This window comes from Stigmatopora argus, chromosome 22, assembly GCF_051989625.1.
Source record: "Stigmatopora argus isolate UIUO_Sarg chromosome 22, RoL_Sarg_1.0, whole genome shotgun sequence".
Lineage (NCBI taxonomy): Eukaryota > Metazoa > Chordata > Actinopteri > Syngnathiformes > Syngnathidae > Stigmatopora > Stigmatopora argus.
In genome coordinates this window covers 7,767,510-7,793,183 of record NC_135408.1, presented here as the reverse complement: position 1 = coordinate 7,793,183, position 25,674 = coordinate 7,767,510, and the positions used below count along the sequence as shown (strand labels likewise).

General features: G+C 39.1%; 2 protein-coding genes across 12 annotated transcripts in view; one reads left to right on the top strand and one right to left on the bottom strand.

Annotated features, from left to right (window-relative positions):
• The window catches only part of LOC144067708 (cell adhesion molecule 2-like), a 126,714-nt gene extending 101,675 nt beyond the window's left edge, over nucleotides 1-25,039 (top strand). For 2 of the 9 annotated variants that reach the window (XM_077591555.1, XM_077591553.1), the window contains 6 exons: nucleotides 1,064-1,225; nucleotides 1,301-1,391; nucleotides 1,922-2,100; nucleotides 5,084-5,197; nucleotides 18,127-18,249; nucleotides 19,043-25,039. In XM_077591555.1, coding sequence (XP_077447681.1) covers nucleotides 1,064-1,225; nucleotides 1,301-1,391; nucleotides 1,922-2,100; nucleotides 5,084-5,197; nucleotides 18,127-18,249; nucleotides 19,043-19,161 — 788 coding nt within the window. In that variant the 3' untranslated portion in view covers nucleotides 19,162-25,039. Of the gene's footprint in view, nucleotides 1-1,063; nucleotides 1,226-1,300; nucleotides 1,392-1,921; nucleotides 2,101-5,083; nucleotides 5,690-13,383; nucleotides 13,471-14,011; nucleotides 14,412-14,781; nucleotides 14,841-18,126; nucleotides 18,250-19,042 lie in introns of those variants that run through there. The other 7 variants (XM_077591554.1, XM_077591557.1, XM_077591559.1 and 4 more) reach the window with 7 other exon arrangements.
• The window catches only part of ltn1 (listerin E3 ubiquitin protein ligase 1), a 33,310-nt gene continuing 25,323 nt past the window's right edge, over nucleotides 17,688-25,674 (bottom strand). The window contains exons 33-38 of one of the 3 annotated variants that reach the window (XM_077591550.1): nucleotides 20,834-21,904; nucleotides 20,695-20,748; nucleotides 20,574-20,610; nucleotides 20,436-20,488; nucleotides 20,311-20,354; nucleotides 17,688-18,355 (exon numbers count right to left, since the gene is read on the bottom strand). The gene's annotated coding sequence lies outside the window, so the exon portion shown is untranslated. Of the gene's footprint in view, nucleotides 18,356-20,310; nucleotides 20,355-20,435; nucleotides 20,489-20,573; nucleotides 20,749-20,833; nucleotides 21,905-25,674 lie in introns of all 3 variants that reach the window. The other 2 variants (XM_077591552.1, XM_077591549.1) reach the window with 2 other exon arrangements.

Here is a 25,674-nt window from a genome sequence, read left to right as displayed (position 1 = left end):
GATTGACATGTTGGATACCATCGAGCCGGACAGACAAACAGACAGAAAGCGAGAGAGGGAAAAAAAAGTGGATGCATTCGAGGCTGGTAGGATGGTTTGAAAAGTGGAGCAGATGAGCTCACAGTAGGGAAGCATGGGGAGAATAAACAGTCTCTTTAGGAGATGCAAACAAAAGGTGGCCTGCACGAGGGAGGCGAGTCCTCCCTTGACTGTTCTCAGAATACACAAGTAGGACACTGTTTTACAAAGCAGAACAACAACAAATGAAGATAAACAACTAAGCCCAATATACACTCACCACACGCTACATTAGCTACACTTGCAAAGTCTAATGAGATATCCGTCAGTCACACGGACGACAGTCTTGCCAAAGCTTGTTAAATGAGATAGTAATAGGAGTAGGACTACATTGAAGTGATCTTAATTGAAAAGAGTTTAAAGGAGTGCCTACATATCAGGAGCTGCCTCATTTCTTCTAGCGTCTCATGTCCTCCCCTTTCTTAGCTGTTTAAGAGTCCTTATTCTTCAAGGTTGTAGGCGGCAATAAGCTCTGGTTATGTTTTGTTCCGTGATGTTGTGATGGAGAAGATTTGAAATACGTGAAAAATATCGTAATTTAGGCTCTTTTGTTCAAAGTGACAAGACTTCTGTCAATGTAAATTAGTGAAAGAATGCACAAAACACATTTAAGAATCTTTTAAAAACACACATGCACACAAAATAGTGAATATGTTGGCATCGCTGTATAGTTGTAGCTTGTTCATTGTTCCCTCGAGGTAGAAGTGTTCTTATATTTGTTGAGATAAAAGCTGTAGTCACAGCCAGTTCCCTACAAGATCAAATGCGTCTTGTGTTTACAGTTTATCACAGCCAAATCTCAGCTAATCTAATTACATTAACAGAGCACTATGGATATTTTGCCTTTAGATAATGCTGCAGTGTGCTTTACCATCTGTGTTGTATGGATGTTTGCATCGTCTGCCTAATCACAGACCGTAAAGCGCGGCATATCGATGCGCCTCGGCGTCACATCGTTGACACTCTTGTGGCGCTCTCCGCACAGGTGCTAAAGAAGTGAACGCCAGCGGGAACACTTTCACCGTGCGCAGTTCGCTGCAGCTGCACGTGGACAGAAGGGACGACGGCGTGGCGTACACCTGCAGAGTGGATCACGAGGCTCTCCTGCAGGCGCCACAGCAGACCACCGAAGTGCTCGAGGTTCACTGTGAGTGTAAAGAGATGCGCTACAAATGAAGAGATGAAAGGTCCGTTCATTTTGCACCTTTTGTGTTTGTTGCAGATGCACCTCGGGTGGAAATCGCTCACTCTCTTGCTATCCCTCAGGAGGGTCAGTACCTAAAGCTGGACTGTGTGTCACAAGGAAATCCTTCGTAAGTCACCAATGTTTAATCATACATTAGATTAATCCAATCATAATATATGCTGCTGTTTCCAAAGTCATGTTGTGTAAAGAAAATAACTATAATGGCAGCATCGACAGTAAACCCACTCATTCTATTTGTTCACACAATCCCAGTCAAATATATAAAGAAAAATATTTTCAATTTTTGGTCCGTTTAGCACGGCTGATGGGTCAATGAAAGTGGCCTGTGAAAAAAATGAGTAAAATCCCATTTATTCCTCATTTCAAAAAGTAATGAAATACCTATACGTACCGTCCACACAAATTTGTAAGAGGTAATCATTTTCGGTTATGGTTGACCTTTCAAAAGGCTGTTTTTTTGTTGTTGTTTTGCTTTCCTCTAATGTACAATGTAAAATAGCTTTTGAATAAGCATTTATTTTGCATTGTCTCGTACTTAATATATAGTTTCAATGTATGCAGAAATACATCGCCACCACTGAGCCATAATTCATTAATCAAAGGAAAGCAATGAGAAGTATTAATCATTCTTTTCAGGCCGGATCCTGTGATGTGGACAAAAGATGGCGTGGAAATTTTGGACTTGGGCAGGGTGATCGTGGAGGGTCGCGAGCTCACATTTACGTCACTTAACAAGACGGACAACGGCACCTACCGCTGTGAAGCTAGCAACCATCTCGGTACCAGCAGTGATGAATATGTACTCTACGTCTATGGTGAGTCCTCTAGGGGGAAGGGTGGGGGGACAGTACACGTGATGGATTGTGTTTCACGGAATGGCAATGAATATTTTCTAATAGGACACCATCGATTCTCAACTAACATTCCCACTGAGTGTTCAAATTCAGTTGGGTTTTCCAGAGTAAAGGTAACCTATAAAAATGGAATGTATAGAGAAACAGTGCTACATTAATTTACATTTGATATACAAGTAAATTGAATTACAAACATGGTCACACAAAACATATTAAAGGCATAAATCAAGATATGACTGTCATTACAAAACAGGATGACTTTTCAAGCTGTTTCCCCACCTGCGAGTAGTTTTACTTCATTATATAGTTCATTTATTTTTCAAATTGCTTATCCTCGCAAGGGTTGCGGGGGTGCAGTAGCCTCCCCAGCCAACAACGGGCAGCAGGGAGAGTGACCAGCCAATTTATTATAAAGTACTTTTTTAATGACATTCAAGAAAGGTAAAATGTCAAATAAAATTATCTTTGCAGTTCCAATCAAGTTTTAACTAGGGATTTCATGATTGAATTTGAGCCTGGAACATTATTTTTATTTATATTGAAATAAATAGACAGCCAAGGAAAATGAGCCTACACCCTTTTCCCATGGATAAAATATATACATCCAATAAGGCACACGGCCTGGTGCAAATGGTTCTAAAAGGATTTTTTAGGTAAATAGAACATTTTAAAAAGCGAAACTGGTTTTAGAGCGTCCCACTGTGCACACGTATCAGCAGCACAGTGAGTGATTAGTGGTAGCATCGCTCAACAGAGCCTCAGGTGGCACTAATACCACCAGCGTCTTTCTTTAAATAAACCCGCGTCCTAGATCCTCATCATGCATGCACATCATAAAGGAGGAGTGAGAGTGTGTATATCTGGAATTTAGTGCTGTGTTGTCAGTAATATCACCACGGAGAATAAGTCATTCTCACCAATGCCAGGGGAAGTGGAGGATGAAGTGAATCAGTGTCAGGGAAAACCGATAGCTCCCGTTCTCCCCTTCCCGTGTCTTCCGGACCATTTGTCTCTTGGTATTAAGTCTATTTTCCTTTCGCTTTAGGGCAAGTGTGGCATAAATACTGCTTTATTCTACTCACGTCAGGTGGAGTGTTTTAATTTTGCAATGAGCAGTATATGGAATATTCTTTGGTCAAGAAATAGCAGAAACTCATGTTGTCCTATGCGGGTAGTAATTCCAAAGTAATAAGATAGCAAGGCTATTCAAAGAAAGATTGGCATACATTTTTCATTACGTTTCTCCTACAGGTTGTAGTTACAGTTGCTGCACGGACTGCAGAGATACTTGTTTATAAATATGTTTTATTTCAAGGCGTGATGGTATGGGTATTTTTTAAAGAATTTTTGGGCCACCGGATTATCTCATTTGTGTGTATTTTCTTGGTTAAATTATCAACTAAATGCTCGTCTGGGAAAACATTTGTTCCCCTAAAAATTCATTAAACTCCTATAACAAAAACAAATTCATTTAGCAGATTGACAAAGGCCGCCAGTTTTTGCAAATGTCATAAATAAAACCATTTGTTTATTTTCTTCTCAGGCATCAAATAAAGAGAGACCACCTTGTCTAACCTACTCGTAACTGACTGACACCAAATATCGATCTCTATTTCGAGGGAGATTTAATTGGAGGGCCCTGGCATGTTACTTACTGCATGTCGGCATATTTTTAAGCCTAGCATTCCTTTAAAATTTTGTTGAAAATATTAGCATAGAAAAAAAGATGCCCTTGATGAAAGTGAGGCATTTAAAGTGACCAATTCAAATGCCACAGAGAAAGGCAATTGTGCCTCAGGTGGGTTAAAGAGTCCAATGGAGATTCATTACTTGTTCTTTGAAAATGGCACCTGCTTTGTTCCCCGCATTCATTAGTGATTAGTGCACTTTTTAGCCGTTTACAATTGCTGTCATAAGTCTTGGAAAATACCTTTTTAATGGTTCCTCTGCACCACAGAGACATTTTCACTCAAAGACACGTAGTTGAGCCGTTGTGCGATTCTCGCTGAGGCTGAAAAGTCACGAAGACACCCAGGCCTTTCAGCACAGCCAATTAAAAGAAAACCTCCACAGTGCCATAAAATCCAGAGCGACACAAACAAGGTGGTGGTGTAGCCTCATTAATTTTGTCAAACAATGCTTCCCTGCCAATCCTTTTGTAACGATAATATCTTACCACTTAAACACTTCAATGGTTGTTTTTAGCCTAAACCATTACTTTTTATTTTTTTGCTTTAGAATTATTTCTATAGACAAATATTGTCTTAAGATTGTGAAAGCAACCATTTTGAGATCTTTAAGGGTTTGGTTGTGAGGTTAATTGCAACCGAGCTGTAACTGTATTTCTGTTTTTGTTTTTTTATTTCACTGATTGATTTTGTTTCTTTGCTTTCACATTGAACTTTTTATTTCATATGGTTGCTATAGAAACATACTGGCAGTTCTATGTTGTTAAACTAGCGTCACAGAAACCACTGGGTACTTCATCTGCGGATATATGAAATTAACCTAAGATAATATCAGAGGTAAATGTGTCCAGCATAAACAGACAGCATGTCGTTGGCGCTTCATATGCAGAGGAGCATCCGATTTATCGTATTATCAAAACATGCACGCATTGAAGATGATCAGTTGGAGAAAATCAAGCAAAAGTGTTTTCACTAGAAATGGTTTCATCTGTTAAAAACACATGAGGATCCCCAGCAACATTGTACATAATTGTTGTTTGTAATTTGTATCAAAAAAATAATCCTAAATGTTTCCATTTTGCGTCATGCTTTTGTGTTAATGCTTGTTTTTAACAATCATTATTTTGTTTTAACATCATGCTTTGCTATAAACCAGCCGTATCTAATTACTACTCATCATTACTGCACCATTTTCAGTCCATTTTTTTTCCTGTTGCATTATCGTTGTTCATGTGTTTGTCTATCCCCTCTGCCAGAAGAACCCACCACCCTGCCTCCATCTACCACACTCCCCTTCCATCCCACCTCCCCAGACTCCACTGCTCTATTAGGCACCCATGCTACAGACCCCACAGTCACGGGATACAGAGGTACAGTACCATCCACTTTTGTCCCAACTACACGGCTCGTCGCGTTATATCTCGCTTATTTGAGCATTATTACGGCTCTGTGCGCTCCCTTCATTTCTCACAACTCCATCAATATCAAAAAGACATGCTTTTTTCATTTAAAATGTTCCTCTAGGTATTCAGTCTTTTTTTCAGTTTGAGTCTAGCTGTTTAAAATCCAATACCCCCTTGACATTCCTATGACTTCAGTAGTCATGTGCCTGGAAAGCTCAAAGAAGTAAATGTCATGTCCAACTGCAAATGTCTGCCCCCAAGAGATGACTCACCGTGACTTCTAATGCTGTGTTCAGTCCAGGAACTCTTCTCACGTAAAAAGAGCTCAAACTTTTTAGGAAGTGCCATTAACATACTCGCTCGTATTAACTTGAAATAATGGTGTTATGAAGAATGGGTTGTCATCTATAATGAGGATTTCAACATTATAGAGAGGATTACTAAATGCTGATGTCGCCACCATTTTTAAGTGTCTGTCATTTCTACAAAAGTTGATGACATGCAGGCTAATTTAAATTGATTCTAACATTATTTTCCACTGGAGTGTGGACTATGAAACATCCATTATGGTGTGAACATTTGTCACAACAAGTTCAAATTTCACAAATTGTTGCTATGCCAAAAATGGATAGACTAAACCAAGCTCATCAGTAATTGATACTTAAGAATGCAGTTGATTGTGTGGATTTGCAAAGATTAAAGGCAGTGTGATATTTTACAAAGAAGAGCAAAATGATGCCAGCTAGAAGGCTATTTCAGCGCCGTACTTAAACTTTTGTATCTCATACATCATCTCAACAGCATTAATCTGCTTCCAATGTGATAACGCTGTATATTACGGTCAATAGTTGGTATGAAATCATTTTATAAATCTTATGCGAAGGGCCTTGAGTCCTGAATCCCATTGGTAATGGTATTTTTTTTTTTTCATACACCTTGGCCACCTCTTGTAATACAGAGTGAAAAGGTCATGCTCATGCATCTGTAGGTTTCCTTAATCCTCCACAAGGCTAACAGCATCATATTTTAGTGAACTCTGTTCTAGCCCTCCATTGTATGAAGAGCTCTTCCAAGATTGCAGTCCAAAAAGGCTGCTTGCGTCTATCATGGTGACTACCAAAGAGCCCAGTGAAGCTAGAAAGATGTTATCACCGGATGAGAACTACTTCCCCACTCTCTGGATATTGTCTGTGATACAAGGAACAATTGAAGGACTTTTCTTGAACCCTTCTACGTAATTGAGGGGGTGTTGGCATGGCCTTGCTCATATTTCAAGTTCAGGTCAACAGGGGGTTGGAGTAATAAGGCACGAGTTGTGCAAGATATTTCTAGCGATTGAAAACTTTGCAATTATTGGCTTTGATGTCAGTCTGGTGTAAAAAAAAAACACTTAAGAAGAGAAAAGTGGTCTTTGGCCCATCTTTCACTAAGACCACCACTAGGGATAAGTTCCAAGTTTAAATGAACTAAGGGCAAATCCCTTTTTAATAATACATAGTCTGCATATTTAAATGAAGTCATGTTTAACCAAAGAAGTACTTTTGGCATTAGAAGACGGATCAAGTAAATCAATCAAGATGAATATTAAGATAGCTTGGTGGGTGGTTGTACATCTAGATGGAGGGGGATTGTCCTAATTTACTTTGAGACAGATAGTAGAAAGATCAATGGACAGATAGACGGGAAGACAAAGCAAGAGACTCATGGACAGAGAGTAAAATTTACTGGATGGGAGACAAATGAAGTCATACAAGAAGAAGAAAACTATTGTGGTCCATACAGTGTTTAGAAGGACAGATGGACAAACCTCGCAAGTGATTGTGAGACTGATAAACAAAGAGACATGATTGGAATAGTGAACGGACGGACCAACAGATGGCCAGAATAGCCAATCAAAAAGAAAAGAAGGATGTAGAGTATGGCTGGACACGGAAGGATGGACGAACAGATGCCCAAAGCAAAATATGGAATATTTTCATGCTACATGAAGGAATAGATTTATTTTTCAAAAAGACTGGCAAAAATAATGAATTAGCATTTTTTTTGAATTACTGTTTGCTTGGTGATTCCCTTTACGCACCTCCATACCATAACGCTGACACGGCGTCATATTTAATATGGTAACGGAAGGCGTCGCGTTTGATTGACATATCAATTTAAAACTTAAATGCTGTGTTAAGCAAAATGCAGATGAGCTCGCTGACCCCACATAGTCCTCAAAGATGAAATAGACATTTTTCTGAGACCATCTCGAATACCTTTCTTTCCGATTATCCTTTTTTTCCCCCTTATAAAACTGTCTTTTCCTCCATTGTACACTACGATCTCTCTAAAGGCTTCCGCACAATGTTAAATATTCCACATCAGCTTGTGATGTCTATTTGTGTTCTGCTGACACACAAGAGGAGCAGAGCTTCTCGGAGTATCGTGAGGGAATCTCGATATCAGACTCCTTCAATGCGTCCCCAGTCGCGGAATGCTACGCTATCTGCTTTCATGTGTCTTCTTGATTTATTACTCGCTCTTTTCACGGGCTCTAGATGAAAGCAAACATGCATGGAGCTCCTACAGCCCCATGACGTTTTGTCTTTTTAATAAAGTTGTGCCGAGCTGAAGACGTCCATGTTGTAGCTCGTAAAGCAGAATATTAGCATATAACAGAGCTGATTATCTCTTTCATCTGATCCGCTGCTCACTTTTCAATACCTTGCAACTATTTATCCTCGACCTGGAGCGCTACTAATGGTGGACGAGGCTGTTCTTCACCATGAAGCATTTCTGGGAGAACAAATAATTGACATGGTTTATTTTATCTAAAAGATGAGATTATTGAACTTTCTCGCGCATGTTGGTTTCATGTTTAATTTATGAAGCTCTACTATGTGAATAACGGTCCCTAGGTTGGAGTCACTTCTTAGAAAATGTTCTTGCTAAGTAAATCTTGCCAATACAAGTCATCTAATCTCACAGCAAGAGGTCTGTAAAAACTGAACAGATGCCACAATAAAAGTATCGCTCCCTTTGCTTGGCTGAAAATTGGCAAATATAACTGAAGTTTTTGGTGAAACAAACAACGATTTTGCAATAACGCTGACGATGAATTTTAAATGCAGGATGTGGAGATGTTCTGCAAAGGTTTCAGTGGTCTTTAACACAAAACTGGCAGTCGTTTAATGAGAAATAGCATTTTATCTTTCTTGTTAGTGTTAAAAGTCTGTTTTTCAGTTCATCACATTCAAATAGAAGTTGTGATAATGCCTGACCTTTGTGCTCAGTTTTAGCCAAGTGTATGGCTTCAAATAGATATAATAGAGACAGAATGTACGGTGTAATGACTCTAAATTGACATTATAAAGCTGAACTAAAACAATAAGTTGCAGCAAACGTTCGGCACGGACGATAGGGTAGAAAAAATATGATCTATTTAAACTCATTCATTCCCCTTGAAAATGTTAGATTCTTCAACTAATCTGACGTGCACACTTTATAAATATGGGAGTAATAAGAAGTACCTCTACAAACAATAACAATCTGCAAATTTCATCCAATAAGACCTGAAATAAACTTCAATTATGCAGATCTAATATTCACAAATGTGGTTCTTATTGGAAATGCGTGTAGCACATGTAGTTTAGTATTAGTAGTCTGTGCTTTGGAGTCTTGGTGAATAGTGACAATCATTCAAGCTTGCAAGAATATTAGCCAATAAATATTTGATACAGCAGACTCGATGGTTCTAATAAATACTCTAATTAGGTCTATTTTGCCTTGTGATAGTTGTTCACCTCTGGGGTGCAGCTAGAGCAAAGATAAAGATCCCTAATCTGTGGTATATGACTGTACTCTGACGCCTGAAGTTAGCCTGTGATTCACTGTATTGATTAAGCGCTAGAGCGTGCTCCCGGTCACTCTTAATGGCAATCATATGTCTTTCCCCAAGCACCAAAGGTCTGTGCAATGTCATCAGAGGGCACATAAACACATTCTCGCCTGCATTGCCGCTCGCCTTTCTGCTGTGTTCTTCTTTGCGGGTTTGCCAATTAGGCGTGACCTTGCCCGGCTGAAATTAGTAATCACGCACAACCAGCTTTTCTTTGGAATATTTACTGTTCAGTCCTCACAATCAGTATTCCTTTGACCAACCCGGTTTGCGTGATATCAGTGCTAAGAATGGGCGCTGTCTTCGAGAGGACAGCAATTATTCATGGGCTGTGCCTCTGCCTGTGGAGGAGCAGAAAATAATGAAATAAAGCACATCCACCGTCTTGCACTCTTAAAGTTATCTGCTCTTACTTAGTAACCGAGAGGAAGAGAGGATAAAAGAAGAAAAACTGCACCAAGAGCTTTGACACAAACAATGGTTTTACTAAGACATGAGACATGCAGTGAAATTGTCCGAATGTGATACTTGAAATTGATAGGTTATGTTACATCAGGGTCTCTTTTCATAGCATTATTTTAGCCATTTGGCTCAATACAGGCGAACTCGATAAGGAGAGACACACTTGCATCCATTGTTTATAGACTTGACATGTTCAGGGTTGAAGGCTTTTCCTTATTTAATTCAGTCCTTGGATAAAGGTTGTGAAATTAAGCTTCAATAACCTTTTGTCCCTTTTCGAGTGAATATACTTTCCAAGACATGCATTTGATATGCCTTGATTTTACCAAGAAAAGTCTACGTTATAGAAAGACTGATGCGACAGTGGTGCCTTGAAATACGAGTTTTTTATGCTTTGTTTTGGATCTAAAAGCACTGTCTTTTTTATGCTTCCCATCAATCAAGTGTATAGTTCATGGACTCTGGTGTTCACATATGAACGTTACTATACTGTTAACGAGAGGGCTCATTTGACCTCGAGTCTGTTAACCAATTGCTTGTGCATTGCTCCTATTGAGTCACTTGTGTTTTTTAATTACCAAACTAGTTTGCATTCTGATTTTGCCACCTTTGTCCATGATGATTTATTTTGGTTGGATTTTTATGTTTACTGCAGGCTTCACTTAAAGTATGATTTTTTTTTTATCATTTAGTATTCCAAAATTGTTTTGTTTTAAGAAGCTCCCCAGATAGATGAACTATTACTTTCCTAGGGTGCATGGATTGTTGTTTTCATTTAAAGATTGAAATATAGCAGAAAATTGGCAAATATTTTTCTCTGTGGGCCGTGAATGTGTTGTTTACGTGAAGAGTCAAAGGTGAGGGGATCAATAATGGGCTGCTTCAGTGTGGCAAGGCGATCTCTATCTAAAGCTGGGTGTGTTTCGGGATGCAATGTGGATTGTCTGAAGACTGCGAACATGCTGTGATTTAATTACCAACATTCCTTTGGGCTCTATTCCTTGAGGGTTTGTACCGTCTGCATTTAAAGACATCGGATCGTTTTCCCTACTATGAAATATTCATAACGTTAGCTCTTGATTGTTGCACCTACCTCGCATAATAGGCTGATGTTAATATAGGTTAAAACCTTCTGGAAATAGTGCCTAGTCCAAATTTGGTTGATATTGAATCTACACTAATGTAGTTTAATTTTTTTTCCAGTAAATATTTGAATTAGAAAAAAGACAGTCACATGAAACAATGCAGGTGGCAGTAAATTGTGATCTACTGAGGCATAAATAATAATTGTCGACCCCACCGTGTTCAAATTCCAATTTTTGGTCTCAGCCATTATCAAATCAAGACAAAACACAGACTTTTCCCTAACTTTGAACATGAAGGACAAAAAGTGCACTCTGCAGGTACTCGTGTTCTATGCGTGTTCTACTTTAGACGGGAGAGAAACCTGTTGTGAAAACTCAATAAGTGAAAGGACAATTTTCATTCCTTGGAGGGATTTCTAACAGCTTTATTCCATTGCTATCGATCTAACGTTAGCACAGGGTTAAGACGTGTGATGAGCAGAAATAACATTTTCTCTCGCGACCGCTGCTTTGGTGGCTGACTTGTGTTTAAAGTAGAGGGGTTATGTTGCAGTCGATGCATCCTCAGGGGGTTCAAAAGGAGTTAAATATTGAATAGAGACAACAATCTTCCGTCCATTTCCTCCCACGCATAACAGCGATTGGCGCACGACCGATTCAAACACAATGCAAAGGGCTTTGCGCTTATTGCTGAGCCAGCTTATTGATGAGCTGTCACATTAACTGGCTTTGGAGAAAGAAATATGGCAACAATTTGGGAGTCAGTGTAGAATAGGGAGAGTGAAAAATCAGTAGCTCTCAAGTCGCATGCGATGAATTACATCTAATAACCCCTTCTTGAAGCTCTGCTTTTTATTTGTTGACGAAACTTTATTTAACACAAGTCTCCAAAGGAAACTCTAGCTTGACGTGCCCCTCTGTGGGTTTTTTCATTTAAATCGGTTAATGCTAACATCCCTCTCACGTGGTGTTAACAGAAGTTGCAGGAGAAGCAGCGGCAATAAAATTCCGATCAAATTAGCACAGGTGTCGCTTTCATCTTATCCCACTGTCGCTTCTTCTCACTGTTTTGCAGAGGTCATCGACTACACGGAACGCAAAGCCATCGTGATAGATTGATTCTCGCATTGGGCTTAATGAATTCATATGATTAATTGTCTTACTCTGATTATAACTTCATTTTCATTGTGAGAGCAGGACAGGAGGGAGGAAGTCTGGCTGCTTAAATATTCAAGAGAGTGTCCACGACCATGTGAGGGGCTTTATTGAATGATTAGCAGAAGTAATTTGTTTTCAGAATCTAATTAATCCTCTCAGAGCTGCCTAGCAATAATCTGCAAGGACACGGACGGGGAACATTTTTTTTTAAAAACACATCCGTGTTTTAAACAGCGGCGTTTTGACTTGCGTTGCGTTTCTTTAAACGTCTCACGCTCTCATTTTTCTCTATTCCCCCTGCAGGCAGTACAAAATAAAGAAAAATAATACCAAAAATTTTGTCTAGTTGCATACCTTTGCGCATATAAAATACGATGTAGTGACGGTAACTCATTGAAAGCCACTGCATTGGACCTCTTTGTATTGTTTTTCTGTGTGGGCAAAAAATAATTTAAACCGCTATTTGCATGAGATGATTCATGAGTAAAGTCTACCACACTTAAAACATGTTTTAAAATTGGTGCCTGCTTATGTTGAGAAAAAGTAGACATTGCAGGTGTGCTGCATGTGGTATCGCAAATCTACAATTTGGCGTTGTTTCTATTGCTTCTTGTATAGCTTTTATTGTTTCACATTAAGACTCAAGGACAAAAAATCTCTGTAAGCCTTTGTCTAAGGTGTCTATTAGGCCTCGGAGATGCTGCATTTGATGGTTTGAGCTTGATCTGTTAAGCCTCGCGAGATGAATGTTGGCACAAAGGACAATTCTGTTTGGTAAATGACTGCGCTGGAGTTTTTTTAGATAAAGACGGCGGATGTGCAACAGACAAACTTTGATAACGACTGATTCCCATTTTGAATGTAATCCTGTGAGGTGACTTTCAAACCAAACATCCGCTCAACGGTGAGGCCCCGATATAGATAAAAACATGTGAAATTGTGCAAAAATGTCTTTTATCTTGTCACTTTACGGTCACGTGAAAAATGTCTATTTTGTTATTTGCTTCCATTATTAGACTCTGTGAGAGGTGTATTTATCGAACCTTATCGCTGCCTAGGATATTTGACACATCTATTTAGATTGTGCAGGTGTCGTGTCCATCGTGTCAAACGATGACATTGCATTACATAAATCCCCTTTGGTGCTCTTCCAAACTGCAATATTTCCATTTTTATGATCATTTTAAGATTTCTGCTTTGCACTTTTACTATTTACACTGTATATATCACCTCGATTTCGTGGTATACATTCATGCGATGACAGTAAAAAGCATTCCTTCATTCATTCATTTAATCATAACTTTGAACATTGTCTATTTGCTTAGCTACAGTGCTTGTGAAGCTGTAGCTAAACGTAATGAAGTCCATTTCTTGGTTGTTAATGGCAACTTGGGAATGGCTAAGGCGAGGCCGTAATTTGTTTCCTCAAGGTTTTTGTAGTCAGAGAACCATTTGCTGTTCTAGCCACACTCATGTTTTTGCTTTTTTCTGTGCAGCATCTCCTCACTTTTTTCAAAGGGTCACGATAGCAAGCCCCTAAAAGCGATTGCATGTGTGATTCCCATCAGATGAGGATTTAGCTGGTGGCTTGAAAAGAAATGCTTTCGGTGGAGTCAGTGACTCACACAAGCTGTAAACGTCTTTGATTTATTCAACACGACCGGGTGACAAGGAGAGCTCCATAAATATTGAAGGAGGAGTGTGCTCTGCTATGAAATCGCACAGAGAAGGTATCTGCCCTTGTTAAAAGATCATGCGATTTAGAGCCACGGAGCTCCAGAAGCTTCCGTTCTTTCTGTTTTATTCTTTGATGTTTTTCTATTGCAAAAAATCTCCTTTCTTTCACTCAATCTTCACATAGGAGAAGTAGAAATAGTACTAGTCATCGTAGTGGAGGTCATTAACTTAGGCGAAATCTCCTAACAATCTGCAATGTGCTTAAACATAAGTAATTTGGTCGACTTATCGAACCCACATTGTGACATTTTAGAAGTTGACAGCTGTAAACGACGATCTGAAAGTGATTTTTCTTTTTTTACACAAGACACTCCCAAAAAAAATTGTACGATGGCAAAACTTGTATTTCTATGTGCAATAGTATTTTCCAAATTAATTCGGTAACAGCATTCCTATACATCAAGCGGCAGGCTTTAATGGCCACGGTGACATGTTTATGTCTGTGTTTCCCACTCATAGGTGTGCATGTCCTAAAAGTCCTCACAGTCCTACCACAATAAGGCACAGAAACACAGCCTTTGGGGGGGACATTGCTCCCCGCTTTGCTTGACTGACCATGCAGAACTTCAGAATAGTGAAACCCTGTTAAGTGCCTGAGTGTGGGGAGGGTGTCATTGTGAGCGTTTGTTTGTCCGCTGGGAGGCGGTGAAGTGTGAAGGCCTGGTCATTCACACCACGCGGGCTTATGGAGCGCATGCGAGCCAGCTGTTCAGTTGAGCCACATGGGAAGAGAATATAAGAAAAGAGTCAGATGACAGCTAGATTTGTGAAAATCGTATATGGATGTTCATAATGCATTAGCCATAGTGAAGAGAAATTCAAGCGAATTGGTTTTTAATGAAATATGGAATTATTATGCTATGTTGTTTTTTAAGAAAAAAGCTCTACTCTACTGTCGTTTTTTACGAAAAAAAAAGCCTTACTTTACTATGTCGTTTTTTAAGAAATAAAGCTTTACTATACTATAACGTTTTTATGAAAAAAAGCCTTACTATACTATGTCGTTTTTTTAAAGAAAAAAGCTTTACTATACTGTTGTAAGTAAGGCTATTTTGTTCTCCTAATTCTTGCTGTGGTCCAGTGGCAAAGACATTGGGTCAGAATCTGAGGTGGGAAGAAATTTAAATCAGTAGTGAGTTCAAATCCACCACTTACATCTTTAAAGTTGTTTTCCATTGTTACTGGGGTAATAGAGAGGAGAAATACAACTTCCAATCATTTTCTTTCAGTTGTTGCTGTGGTCCAGTGGCAAAGACATTGGGTCAGAATTTAAGATGGACAGGAGATAGTTCAATTCCACTCTTTGCATTTCTTAAATTATTTATTGAGGTAATGAAAAGAATAAATATAACTTCCAATCACATCATTTCAGAAGTCACTTTGGTCCAGTGGCAAAGGCAATGGGTCAGAACTTCAGGTGGACTCAAGTTCAAATTAGGAGTGAGTTCAATTTCACTCTTTGCAATTCTCAAATTGTTTATTGAGGTAATGAAAATGATAAATATAACTTCCAATCACATCATCTAAGAAGTCAGTGTGGTCCAGTGGCAAAGACAATGGGTTGAAATTTATGGTGGACACAAGTTCCAATCAGGAGTGAGTTCAATTCCACTCTTTGCATTTCTCAAATTGTTATTGAGGTAATGAAAAGGATGAATATAACTTCCAATCACATCCTTTCAGAAGTCACTGTGGTCCAGTGGCAAAGTCAATGGGTTGAAATTTGTGGAGGACACAAGTTCAAATCAGGAGTGAGTTCAAGTCCACTCTTTGCAATTCTCAAATTGTTTATTGAGGTAATGAAAAGGATGAATATAACTTCCAATCACAACATTTCAGAAGTCACTGTGGTCCAGTGGCAAAGTCAATGGGTTGAAATTTGTGGTGGACACAAGTTCAAATCAGGAGTGAGTTCAAGTCCACTCTTTGCAATTCTCAAATTGTTTATTGAGGTAATGAAAAGGATGAATATAACTTCCAATCACATCCTTTCAGAAGTCACTGTGGTCCAGTGGCAAAGTCAATGGGTTGAAATTTGTGGTGGACACAAGTTCAAATCAGGAGTGAGTTCAAGTCCACTCTTTGCAATTCTCAAATTGTTTATTGAGGTAATGAAAAGGATGAATATAACTTCCAATCACAACATTTCAGAAGTCACTGTGGTCCAGTGGCAAAGTCAATGGGTTGAAATTTGTGGTGGACACAAGTTCAAATCAGGAGTGAGTTCAAGTCCACTCTTTGCAATTCTCAAATTGTTTATTGAGGTAATGAAAAGGATGAATATAACTTCCAATCACATCCTTTCAGAAGTCACTGTGGTCCAGTGGCAAAGTCAATGGGTTGAAATTTGTGGTGGACACAAGTTCAAATCAGGAGTGAGTTCAAGTCCACTCTTTGCCATTCTCAAATTGTTTATTGAGGTAATGAAAAGGATGAATATAACTTCCAATCACATCCTTTCAGAAGTCACTGTGGTCCAGTGGCAAAGTCAATGGGTTGAAATTTGTGGTGGACACAAGTTCAAATCAGGAGTGAGTTCAAGTCCACTCTTTGCCATTCTCAAATTGTTTATTTGGTAATGAAAAGGATAAATATAACTTCCAATCATGTATAGGCGGGCCGCCTCGTGGTGCAGTGGGTTAGTCACCTGCCTGCGGCATGGGTGTCGAGGGTTCACGTCCCGGTGTCGACGACTGCATGGCGTCGGCAGTCGGCCGAAGGCCGACTGTCGAACGCCACCAGGAACCCCCCCCCCCCAACTGTCTTCCGGTCAGCCGAAGGCTGACCGGAACAAATTGTTTTGCTGAAAAAAATGACTAAGTGTTTATTTTAATGAAAAAAGGATTACTCATTTACTGAACTACATAGTGTCGTGATCAGTCAAACGACACCGGGATTCGAACCCCAGCCTCCCACATGGGAGTCAAATCCACTAAATTGAGTTCTGACCCATTGTCCTTGCCACTGGACCACAGTGACTTCTGAAATGATGTGGTTGGAAGTCATATTTATCATTTTCATTACATCAATAAACAATTTGAGAATTGCAAAGAGTGGAATTGAACTCACTCCAGATTTGAACTTGAGTCCACCTGAAGTTCTGAAGCTCCTGATTGCCACCTCAAGTTCTGACCCAATGTTTTTACCACTGGACCACAGCAACAACTAGAAGGAGAAGAATCAGAAGTCAGATTTATTCTCTAACCCTAACCCTAGCCTTACTAGACTATGTCATTTTTTTAAAGAAAAAAACCTTACTATGTTGTTTTTTTAAGAAAAAAAGGCTTACTATACTTTGTAGTTTTTTAAGAAAGGAAGCCTTACTATACTATATTGTTTTTTACAAAAAAAAGCCTTACTATACAATATCGTTTTTTAAGAAACAAAGCCTATGTTGTTTTTTTAAGAAAAAAGCCTTACTATATTGTCGTTTTTTTTAAGAAAAAAGCCTTACTATCTGTCGTTTTTTTAAGAAAAAAGCATTACTATACTATGTCATTTATTAAGAAAAAAAAAGCGTTACTATACTATGTCGTTTTTTTAGGAAAAATAGCCTTACTATACTATGTCATTTTTTAGGAAAAAAACCCATGCTATATTATGTCATTTTTTAAGAAAAAAAGCCATACTATATTATGTTGTTTTTTAGGGAAAAAAGCTTTACTATACTATGTCATTTTTTTGGGAAAAAAGCCATACTATACTATGTCGTTTTTTAGGGGGAAAAAGCCATACTATACTATGTCGTTTTTTAGGGGGAAAAGCCATACTATACGTCGTTTTTTAAAGAAAAAAGCCTTACTACACTTTTTAAGAAAAAATGCCTTACTATACTATGTCGTTTTTTACGAGAGAAAAAAGCCTCACTATACTATGTCGTTTTTTTAAGAAAAAAATGTTGGTTATGTGTGAGGAGATGGTAAATTCCGACAGACCGGTTTAGAAACAAATACAAACAAATGATTAGGCCTCTGTAGTTGTTGTAGTTTGTGGAAGCTTTTTGCATGGTTTGGGAATGTTGAAGTGAAAGAAATCCAGCTCGACTGCTTTGTTGCCCTTTTGTATGACGTTTGAGGAGCAATAGATTGACACCTTTTTTTCCCGCTCTGTTTTTATCCCCCCCCCCCCCCCCCCCCCCCCCCATGTGATATGGCAAACTTCATGATAATGATCCTTCTGTCAATCCTCAGTGCTGTTTTTACATCTCTGTACAGCTCACAACAATTCTGCTCCTTTTTGGAATTTTCCGAATGATGATTTATTTACTGTACCTTTCCAACTGCCAGGCTGATTTTAACATTTTGTCGACTTCTGTGACTCCATGGGAGGTTTCTGAATTATTCAGATAGCCTTTTTTCTGACTGCCTTCCTCATTGTCTTGCTGGCCGAATGTCTCTCTTTCTGTCTTTCTTGTCTCATCCCGTTGCTCAGGGTTTTATTATTCCCTCTGAGATTTTGAAGGAGCACCTCAGAAGCATCATTAGAACAAGCAAAAACTGGAAAAGAGAATGCCTTCATTCCTTGTTGCAGTGTTTGCCTTTTCTCTTTACTGACGCTTGCGTTTTCATCCTCAGATCCCAATGCTCTGGCCCATCACGGCACGGACCACGCTTTGATTGGGGGAGTGGTGGCCGTGGTGGTCTTTGTCACCTTGTGTCTAATCATCGTTCTGGGAAGATACCTGGCCAGGCATAAAGGTAAAACCGCAGCGGACTTGGCTCACGGTGACCTCCCTCTGTCCTGTTAGACGTTCCCAGTGCTCATACGATCCCCAGGTGGCAAATGAATGATAGGCAGTCGCTGCTGTGAAGGACGGACAAAGAAAAATAGACGACATGGAATTGATATAGGTTGGAATCCCTTAAGGCAAGTGAGACTGAAGCAATCCTTTTGGTCAAAAAATGACAGTGTGCCGAAAAGACCATTGGATGGATGAGGTTAAATTATTCAGACTTTCCACTCCGTATATTGTAAATCATTCCGATCACATTAAACCGCATTGGTTGAACTAAAGGTAATATAAGAACAAAACATTTATTTTGGTCACACGTGATTGTATCTGATCAAATTAGTGGTGGGATTCGCTCCACTTAAGGAATACAAGGGTTAAGAAGGGTTAAGTAAGCAGAGGGCTTAGCCATGTTTGTTTTAAAAACAGAAAGTGTAGGTCTCTTTTATTATATTTAGTCAATAGGTTAGCAAATGGGACTTGAATTGAAGAATTTGAGATCAGTGGCTTGTGCTATGAAAAATCTTGTCATATCACTTAAAATGTCAAGCTACCTATTTGTATTCGCTTGCACTGTTTGTTGTTCTGACACAGTAGCCTGTTGAATTTCACAAGCTTTCTTCTATTGCGACATATTCTGAATGAATAATGCAGCGTCACCCTGAGTCGCTTTCCACTTGCGGCATCAGACGTCGGGCAGGCCAACTCAACGTTTCTTGGTTTTGAAAGCAGATTCATGTTGTTGTTTTTTTCCCTTTCAGGAACGTATTTGACAAACGAAGCCAAAGGAGCGGACGACGCACCCGACGCCGACACGGCCATCATTAACGCCGAGGGTAACCATGCACACGCCGAAGAAAAGAAGGAGTACTTCATCTAGACTTCGGAGGGCACTCCCCTTGCCATCAGTCCCTCGATGTCCCCCGCCTGTAACCCGTCCGCCAGAGAGGATCCCAAAGTCCTTCTCTTTTTGACTCCATCTTCATCTTTCCTAATCGTTCGGCCTCCATTTTTCGCAGGCATCGCTGTGGAAGTTCACTCGTATTTTTGCCCCTCAATCCTGTAAATCTGTAAATCTCCCGTGACTACTAAAGTCTTACACCTCCCCCATTCAGACACCTGAAGACAGCACCACGAGCTCTCCCACTCCCTTCTGCTCGCACACTCCCGCTCATATAAACACATTCAAACACATATCTCACATCAACACGGTGCCTAAAAAGACAGACGCCATTGAACTTGTGTCAATGCCTTCATGTATCAGTCGGTAGCAATGTAAATGCTTTTCTAGATGGTCACCTGAACGGGCCGTCGTTCCATTGCTTAGCTCACATCATTGTGTCTTTTCTTCTTTTGGATTATTATTATTGTTTCGGTGATCTGTGCTATTCCGCGCCTTATACACTCGCACTTACATTTCTTAGACGATCCTTCTGTTTTTAAATAGACCTGTAATTAAAATGTCGAACCATGTAAGATAAGAAGAAAGCTTTGTGTGACACTCGTGTAGCAAGGTTGCTCATCTATGTGTATAGTAATTAGAGTGAGGGTGTAATGTGCTCCTGTTCAGAATTGAGAATAAACACCAAAAATATAACTATTGATGCTAGAGGACACGAAAAGAATAGAACAGCATTTTCTAATTCTGCTATACCGACGGACTTTTTGTGTATATTCCGGTAGTCGTTGGCTTCTTTCCTTTTCCTCATAATGGCTTCAGGACAACTAGCTGTAAGAATTGTACAGTTGCGGACCAAACTCAATGGAAACTGCACTAAACAGATAAGTTTGGTTTTGCTAAAATTATCGGATCGAATGTCCTCTGGGGGCTGGCGGCATACTACCCTGAAAACGGGTACTTTGCTCAAAAAGTAAAGTGCTCCCTAACCATGCAAAAGGTAGTTATTTCGAGTCGTTCTTCCTCCAACTTGTCACCTTAGAGCTAAAACAGACAGTGTGCCGTGCCATTCCGTGACTTAGTAGGGCGGTGGGTGAGAACTTAGCTCAAAAAGGTAAGACATCCACTTACCATGTGAGAGGTTGTGGATCGAATCCCAACTTGTCAATTGACGGCTGAAAAGGAAATGTAGTGAGCCATTCCGTAACTTAGTAGGGAGGTGGGAACTTAGCTCAACAGGTAAGACTTCCACTTACCATGCGAGAGGTTGTGGATCAAATCCCACGTTCTTCAACTTGTCACTTGACGCCTGAAAAGGAAATGTAATGAGCCGTTCCGTGACTTAGTATGGAGGTGGGTGGGAACTTAGTTCAAGAGGTAAGACGTCCACTTACCATGCGAGAGGTTGTGGATCAAATCGCAGCTTGTACACTAACATTGAAAATTTCAGAAATGTGGTGAGCCATTCTGTGACTTAGTGGGTGGTTTCCTGGGTATGGTAAAGAGTCTGCTTACAATGCGACAGTTGGTCGGACTGATTCCCGCGTCCTTCAACTTGTCACCTTAGAGCTGAAACAGAAATGTAGAGAGCCATTTTGTAGCAGATTAAGGAGGTGGGTGGGAACTTTGCTCAAATGGTGAAGCGTCCACTTACCATGAGAGGGGTACTCGGATCGATCCCCGCCTTCTCCATGTTCTCACTTAAAAATAATGAGTAGTAACTATTCAGGCCACACTGCACCCTTTATGCCATAAGCCCAACTAGTACATGAGAGCCGCTACTTTGAGTAGCACCTATAATTTTCACAAAACCATACTTTGACCTGTTTAGTACAGATTTTTTATTAAGTTGGGCCCGCAAATACCTGGTCTTCTAAAAAGTTTGACCCCATTTCGTAGGACAATAATTTTGAGACAGCACAAACAGTGGAGCAGGTTTGTGAAGCCTTCCTGCATAGTCCTAGGAAGTGTTAAGAGTGTTTCTTGAAATTTTTGGTGCCAAGTCTTAATTGGTTTTGTAGTCGGTATCTTTGTAAATTTTGTGAAGCAGGCAGGCTGCACTATCTTCGGTGAGTGAGTCCAAGCATACTTTAACACGCAAAATGCCTATTCTTAACCTGAAAAGATAGAAACGGCAAACATTATACGCAAAAACCTAAAACGTTTCCACACAAGCTGTGAAAATTTGAGGTATTTCCAACGAAAATTGTCAAAATTATTGGCCTACGAAATGGGGGTCAAAGATTTTGGAAGACCCTGTTGTTTAAGTTAGTAAATTCTTTTCCGCCGTATTGGGGGAAAAAGCACACCATTTGGTAATGCGTCAAAAACAGTGCATTAGTTACATTTTGTACAGGGATTTATTGGTAAATACATTTTATTTCTGTGATTCCGTTTTGATGTGCACTTCAACTAGCAGCAGGTGCATAGTGGAATTCTTTGGTGGGAAGGGTGAAAGGATCAAGAAAAAAAATTGCATTTCACTTACATGTGTCACTGCACAATACCAAGTCCACCATATGTGCATGGAGCGCACATATGCACGGTGACAATCACATGAAATATTGACATTTAAATCCCCTTCAGGGATGCAGTACCGTAGAAAGATGCCCCAAAATATTCATGATTCCATTATGTCGCTTTGCGTAACAAAATCCAACAATTCTCTGGGTGTCATTGATGTGGAGCTCACTCAGTCAAGATACGGTATTTTCCAAACCAAGTTCTGAAAAACAAAAAGCACAAAATGGAGTCAGCATGTTCCATTGCAAACAACACATTTGCCTTGGGGGTGGTTTTTTTGTTTTGTTTTTTCCCCAAGGTGACAATGGGACAAATCTTTGTTTCCAATTTGTGAAAACAGAGTGAAAACAAACAAAAAAAATCAAATATTTTTCTTTGAAGGGATTCTAACTCCTTGGTGTGTAATGTCTGCTCAAACGTGTTTGGTTGTGAAAATTGCTATTGAATTCCAGCTCTTCTGTAATCTTTTTGTATATTAGCATCTTTGAACCAGTGTTGTGTTCATTTCCATTTAAATCTTCATTGCATATACTTCAGTCAATTTCTACAAATTTGTCCTGGCACACGCCATGTAAATAATGTAAGAAACTAAAGTGTTTAAAAACACATCGGCAAGTTTTTGTTGGCCTCCTTTCCTATTTAAATTACTTGAAAGAATATTTAAGAGAATAGAAAGGATGTTTTAAAACTCGATAAAAGGAAAACCGAAGTGTTTGTTGTTGTTTATAAAAGGGACGAGCCTTTTATCTAATTGAATGTTCGGAATTCCTGGTTTGTTAATCTGAGTGTAAGGATTAATTTATGAGAAAATTTGTAAAATTTAGCTAAATAATCCAACATTTTCGCCTGCCAGCATGTTCGAAACTGAATTTGTCACGTCGTCTATTGTGTGAAAGACATGAGGCGAGCAGTATATTAATCGAGCAAGATGGAGGCAATTGTTACCAAGGGCAATGGAACAGTTGGCCCAGCTGTCTCCAATTTGGTGACCAATTTCCAGCATTATGCAAATACAGTCCGTAAGTAATGTCTTTGTCACCGAGTGAACTCAAACGCCGCCGCGCCATCTCCTTGAGTGGGACATAACACTCACTTACATACTCAGTCACGCAGGCAGCTGTTTGTGTTAGACTTGGATGATTTAAGAAAAAAAAATCTGGTTCAGTTCTATTTTTCAGTGGTGTGAAGTTTCACGTTCTCAGCGGAAATAACGGCAAGATTTTACGTTGGTCACTTTAAGCGTGCCGGATCGGGGGGGGACTGTTATTGTTGTAAAAGATTGTTTGCGGGATATTACAAAAATATCGTGAAAGACTAAGCAAAATACTGCAATAATGCTCAATTGAACAGAAGTCACGTGAAACGTTGACATCATGCGGAAAATCAATTATGCTGTTTTTTTTTCTTTAAGCAATTTTGTCAGTGAACCATTTTACAGGCTCCATTGTACATGATTTACGGTAAGAACAGGAAAAAAATAATGTTAAGTCAATGGAAGGTTTGACAAGCCTTGCTCAATATGATCCACCAATATCGGAGATGACTAATAAATATTACGACGTTGCCATGACACTACTCGTCATTATCCACAAGCCAGTGCATTTTCAAAGATCTTTTACAGGTCAATTTCTACATATTGTGGCTTTCGAGTTAACTTGGGTTGGCCAAGAAAAGGGCCCAGTTGTGGGTCAAAAAGCTACAAATCTCTTTTCTCTGTCTGTCTATTCATCAACACGATATCACCCACGTATGCATCCTTTGTTGCCTGTAATGATTTGGAAGACAGAAGCGCATGAAGTGAGTCACAACTTGGGAAGCATTCAATAAATCTGCTTTTATCTTTGCCCGTCACTGCTGAGGCATTTTGATTTAAACGTGTCAAGTTCTGCTTTCAAATGGTTATACACGTGGCGTTGCTGTCGTGTACTTACTTGCGGACTACCCACAATGCATTCGCACTACCGTTCTTGTCTTTTTAACATGTGTGGAGATGAAGTTTTTTACTTTTTGTTTTGCCCAGACACAACATTTTGCCCATATAATGGTCAAAAAGGCATCGATAACAAAGAAACGTGTTGTTTTATAAAACATAATACTAGCCGAATGTGTTTAGAGAAATGTTTTTCAAACCTTTGTAAATTTTCACTCATTCACGATAGAAGTTGACACGATTTGTTGCTAGATTTAAAAAAAGAATAATGAAGGCAGTTACACTGTTATGTTATGTATATATGCAGGTGTCCAATCCTGAATTGTGCACTTGAATTGACATCTTTTGAGTTGTGCTTTTTTTTAAACACATTTCAATAACCTTTTCTGACATGCATATGGTGAACTGACCTTTATTTTGGCTTTTCTTTTGTGAAGTTGTCACTTTTATCAACTGACTCTCTCTGAATGTTGACTTGAAGTGCAGATGTATCACATCTGGGTCTTTTTTTTTTAATGACGCTTTAAAAACTCTTGCTCATCCATAACCTAGTGCATCAATTCCATGAGTCATCACTGGCCTTCTTTTACTGACCTGGGTTCAAAGCTGTGCAATGAGTCACTCATTGGCATGTGAAGCTGAGAACACTGCTAACTTTTTTCTAATTTCTTGCTTTTCTTGCAAAAATACTGTCGTTGTATGTAACTCTGGCACATAAATGAAATGAAATTTAAATCATGTACATAAACGTCCACATTTGTTCAACTCTGCCATCTCATACAGTACATATTTATGTGTAATACTTTTGGATTGTATTTTTATTTTATTATATATTTCAATTACTTAATTGACTTTAATGTCATGGTACTGGAAAATCATGGCCTTATGATCACAAAACATGAAGTATCTATTTTTTTTTAATACTTCATTGGTGGTTGAACTCTCATTCCAACTGTTTGTTTTGCATCTCAGGAATATACTTCTATTTTAGAGATACACTATGTTTATTTTGTTGCTCATTTTAAAATTAGGAGAAATATCTTACTTAATATTAGTGATATTGACCCAATACAAACAAGCTAAATATAACCAAATTTGAACTTTCTTCACTATGTTGTTTAAATACCAGCTGTTGGTAAGTGCACATCGTGATGTCATTGAGTGTGTAGTTGTGCTGCAAACACAAAAGGTCAGAATTCCCGCTACCGATATGTTAGTGCAGCTTCTTGGTGAAACCACAAGTTTTATGATGATTAAATATTATATCGAGCAGTCATGATGGCGTACGCAGCGCTATGACCCATGTGTGTTTTTTCCCATTGTTTGTGGGGATTGATTTATTTAATTTAGAGGTTCCTTCTCATGTATCAAATTGAATTGTTGAATAAATAGTTGCCAAAACATCTACTTTTGTGTCTGTGTGTCTGTTGGGCTTTGTTTGGCCAGATTTAAAAGAATAACAATAGAGTCTAGTTATATTAAAAAAATGAAAAAAACATTTTGTTGTGTGTCGGCGTATTATTTGGTTGGACTAATAAATATAATGCTTAGCTTCAGTTTTAACACCTAAATCCTCCAGCTGTGTTCTGTACGCCCGTGTCTCAGAGCGGAGCAAAACGACCGAAAAACAGAATTAGTGTCAGTAAATCCATGCTGACCTTTTTGTTCAATTGGCTGGTAAATCACTTGAGCTCCATTAAGGAGAAACATTAACCTTGTGAGGCAATTGGATGACATGGAACAAACCGTAACTATGTCAACAACCTCCAACTACTGCAATTAATTTGAAAGAATAATAATAACAGCTTGAATCCTTTCTTTCTAAAAAAAAAAAAAAAAAGAAAAAATATCCGCCTCCTCTTTATGAAAGCAAAACTTCTTTTCACTTGCCTGTTATACTCTGTGGACTCCATTTTGAAGCCATCTAACATAATTGTGCCCGATTCTGATCATAATATACAACAGTGTTATGACTCACAACTCTACTCTGCTTGGACATGTGAAGTGAGCCATTTACCAATTATCAAGAAGGGGAAAAAAAA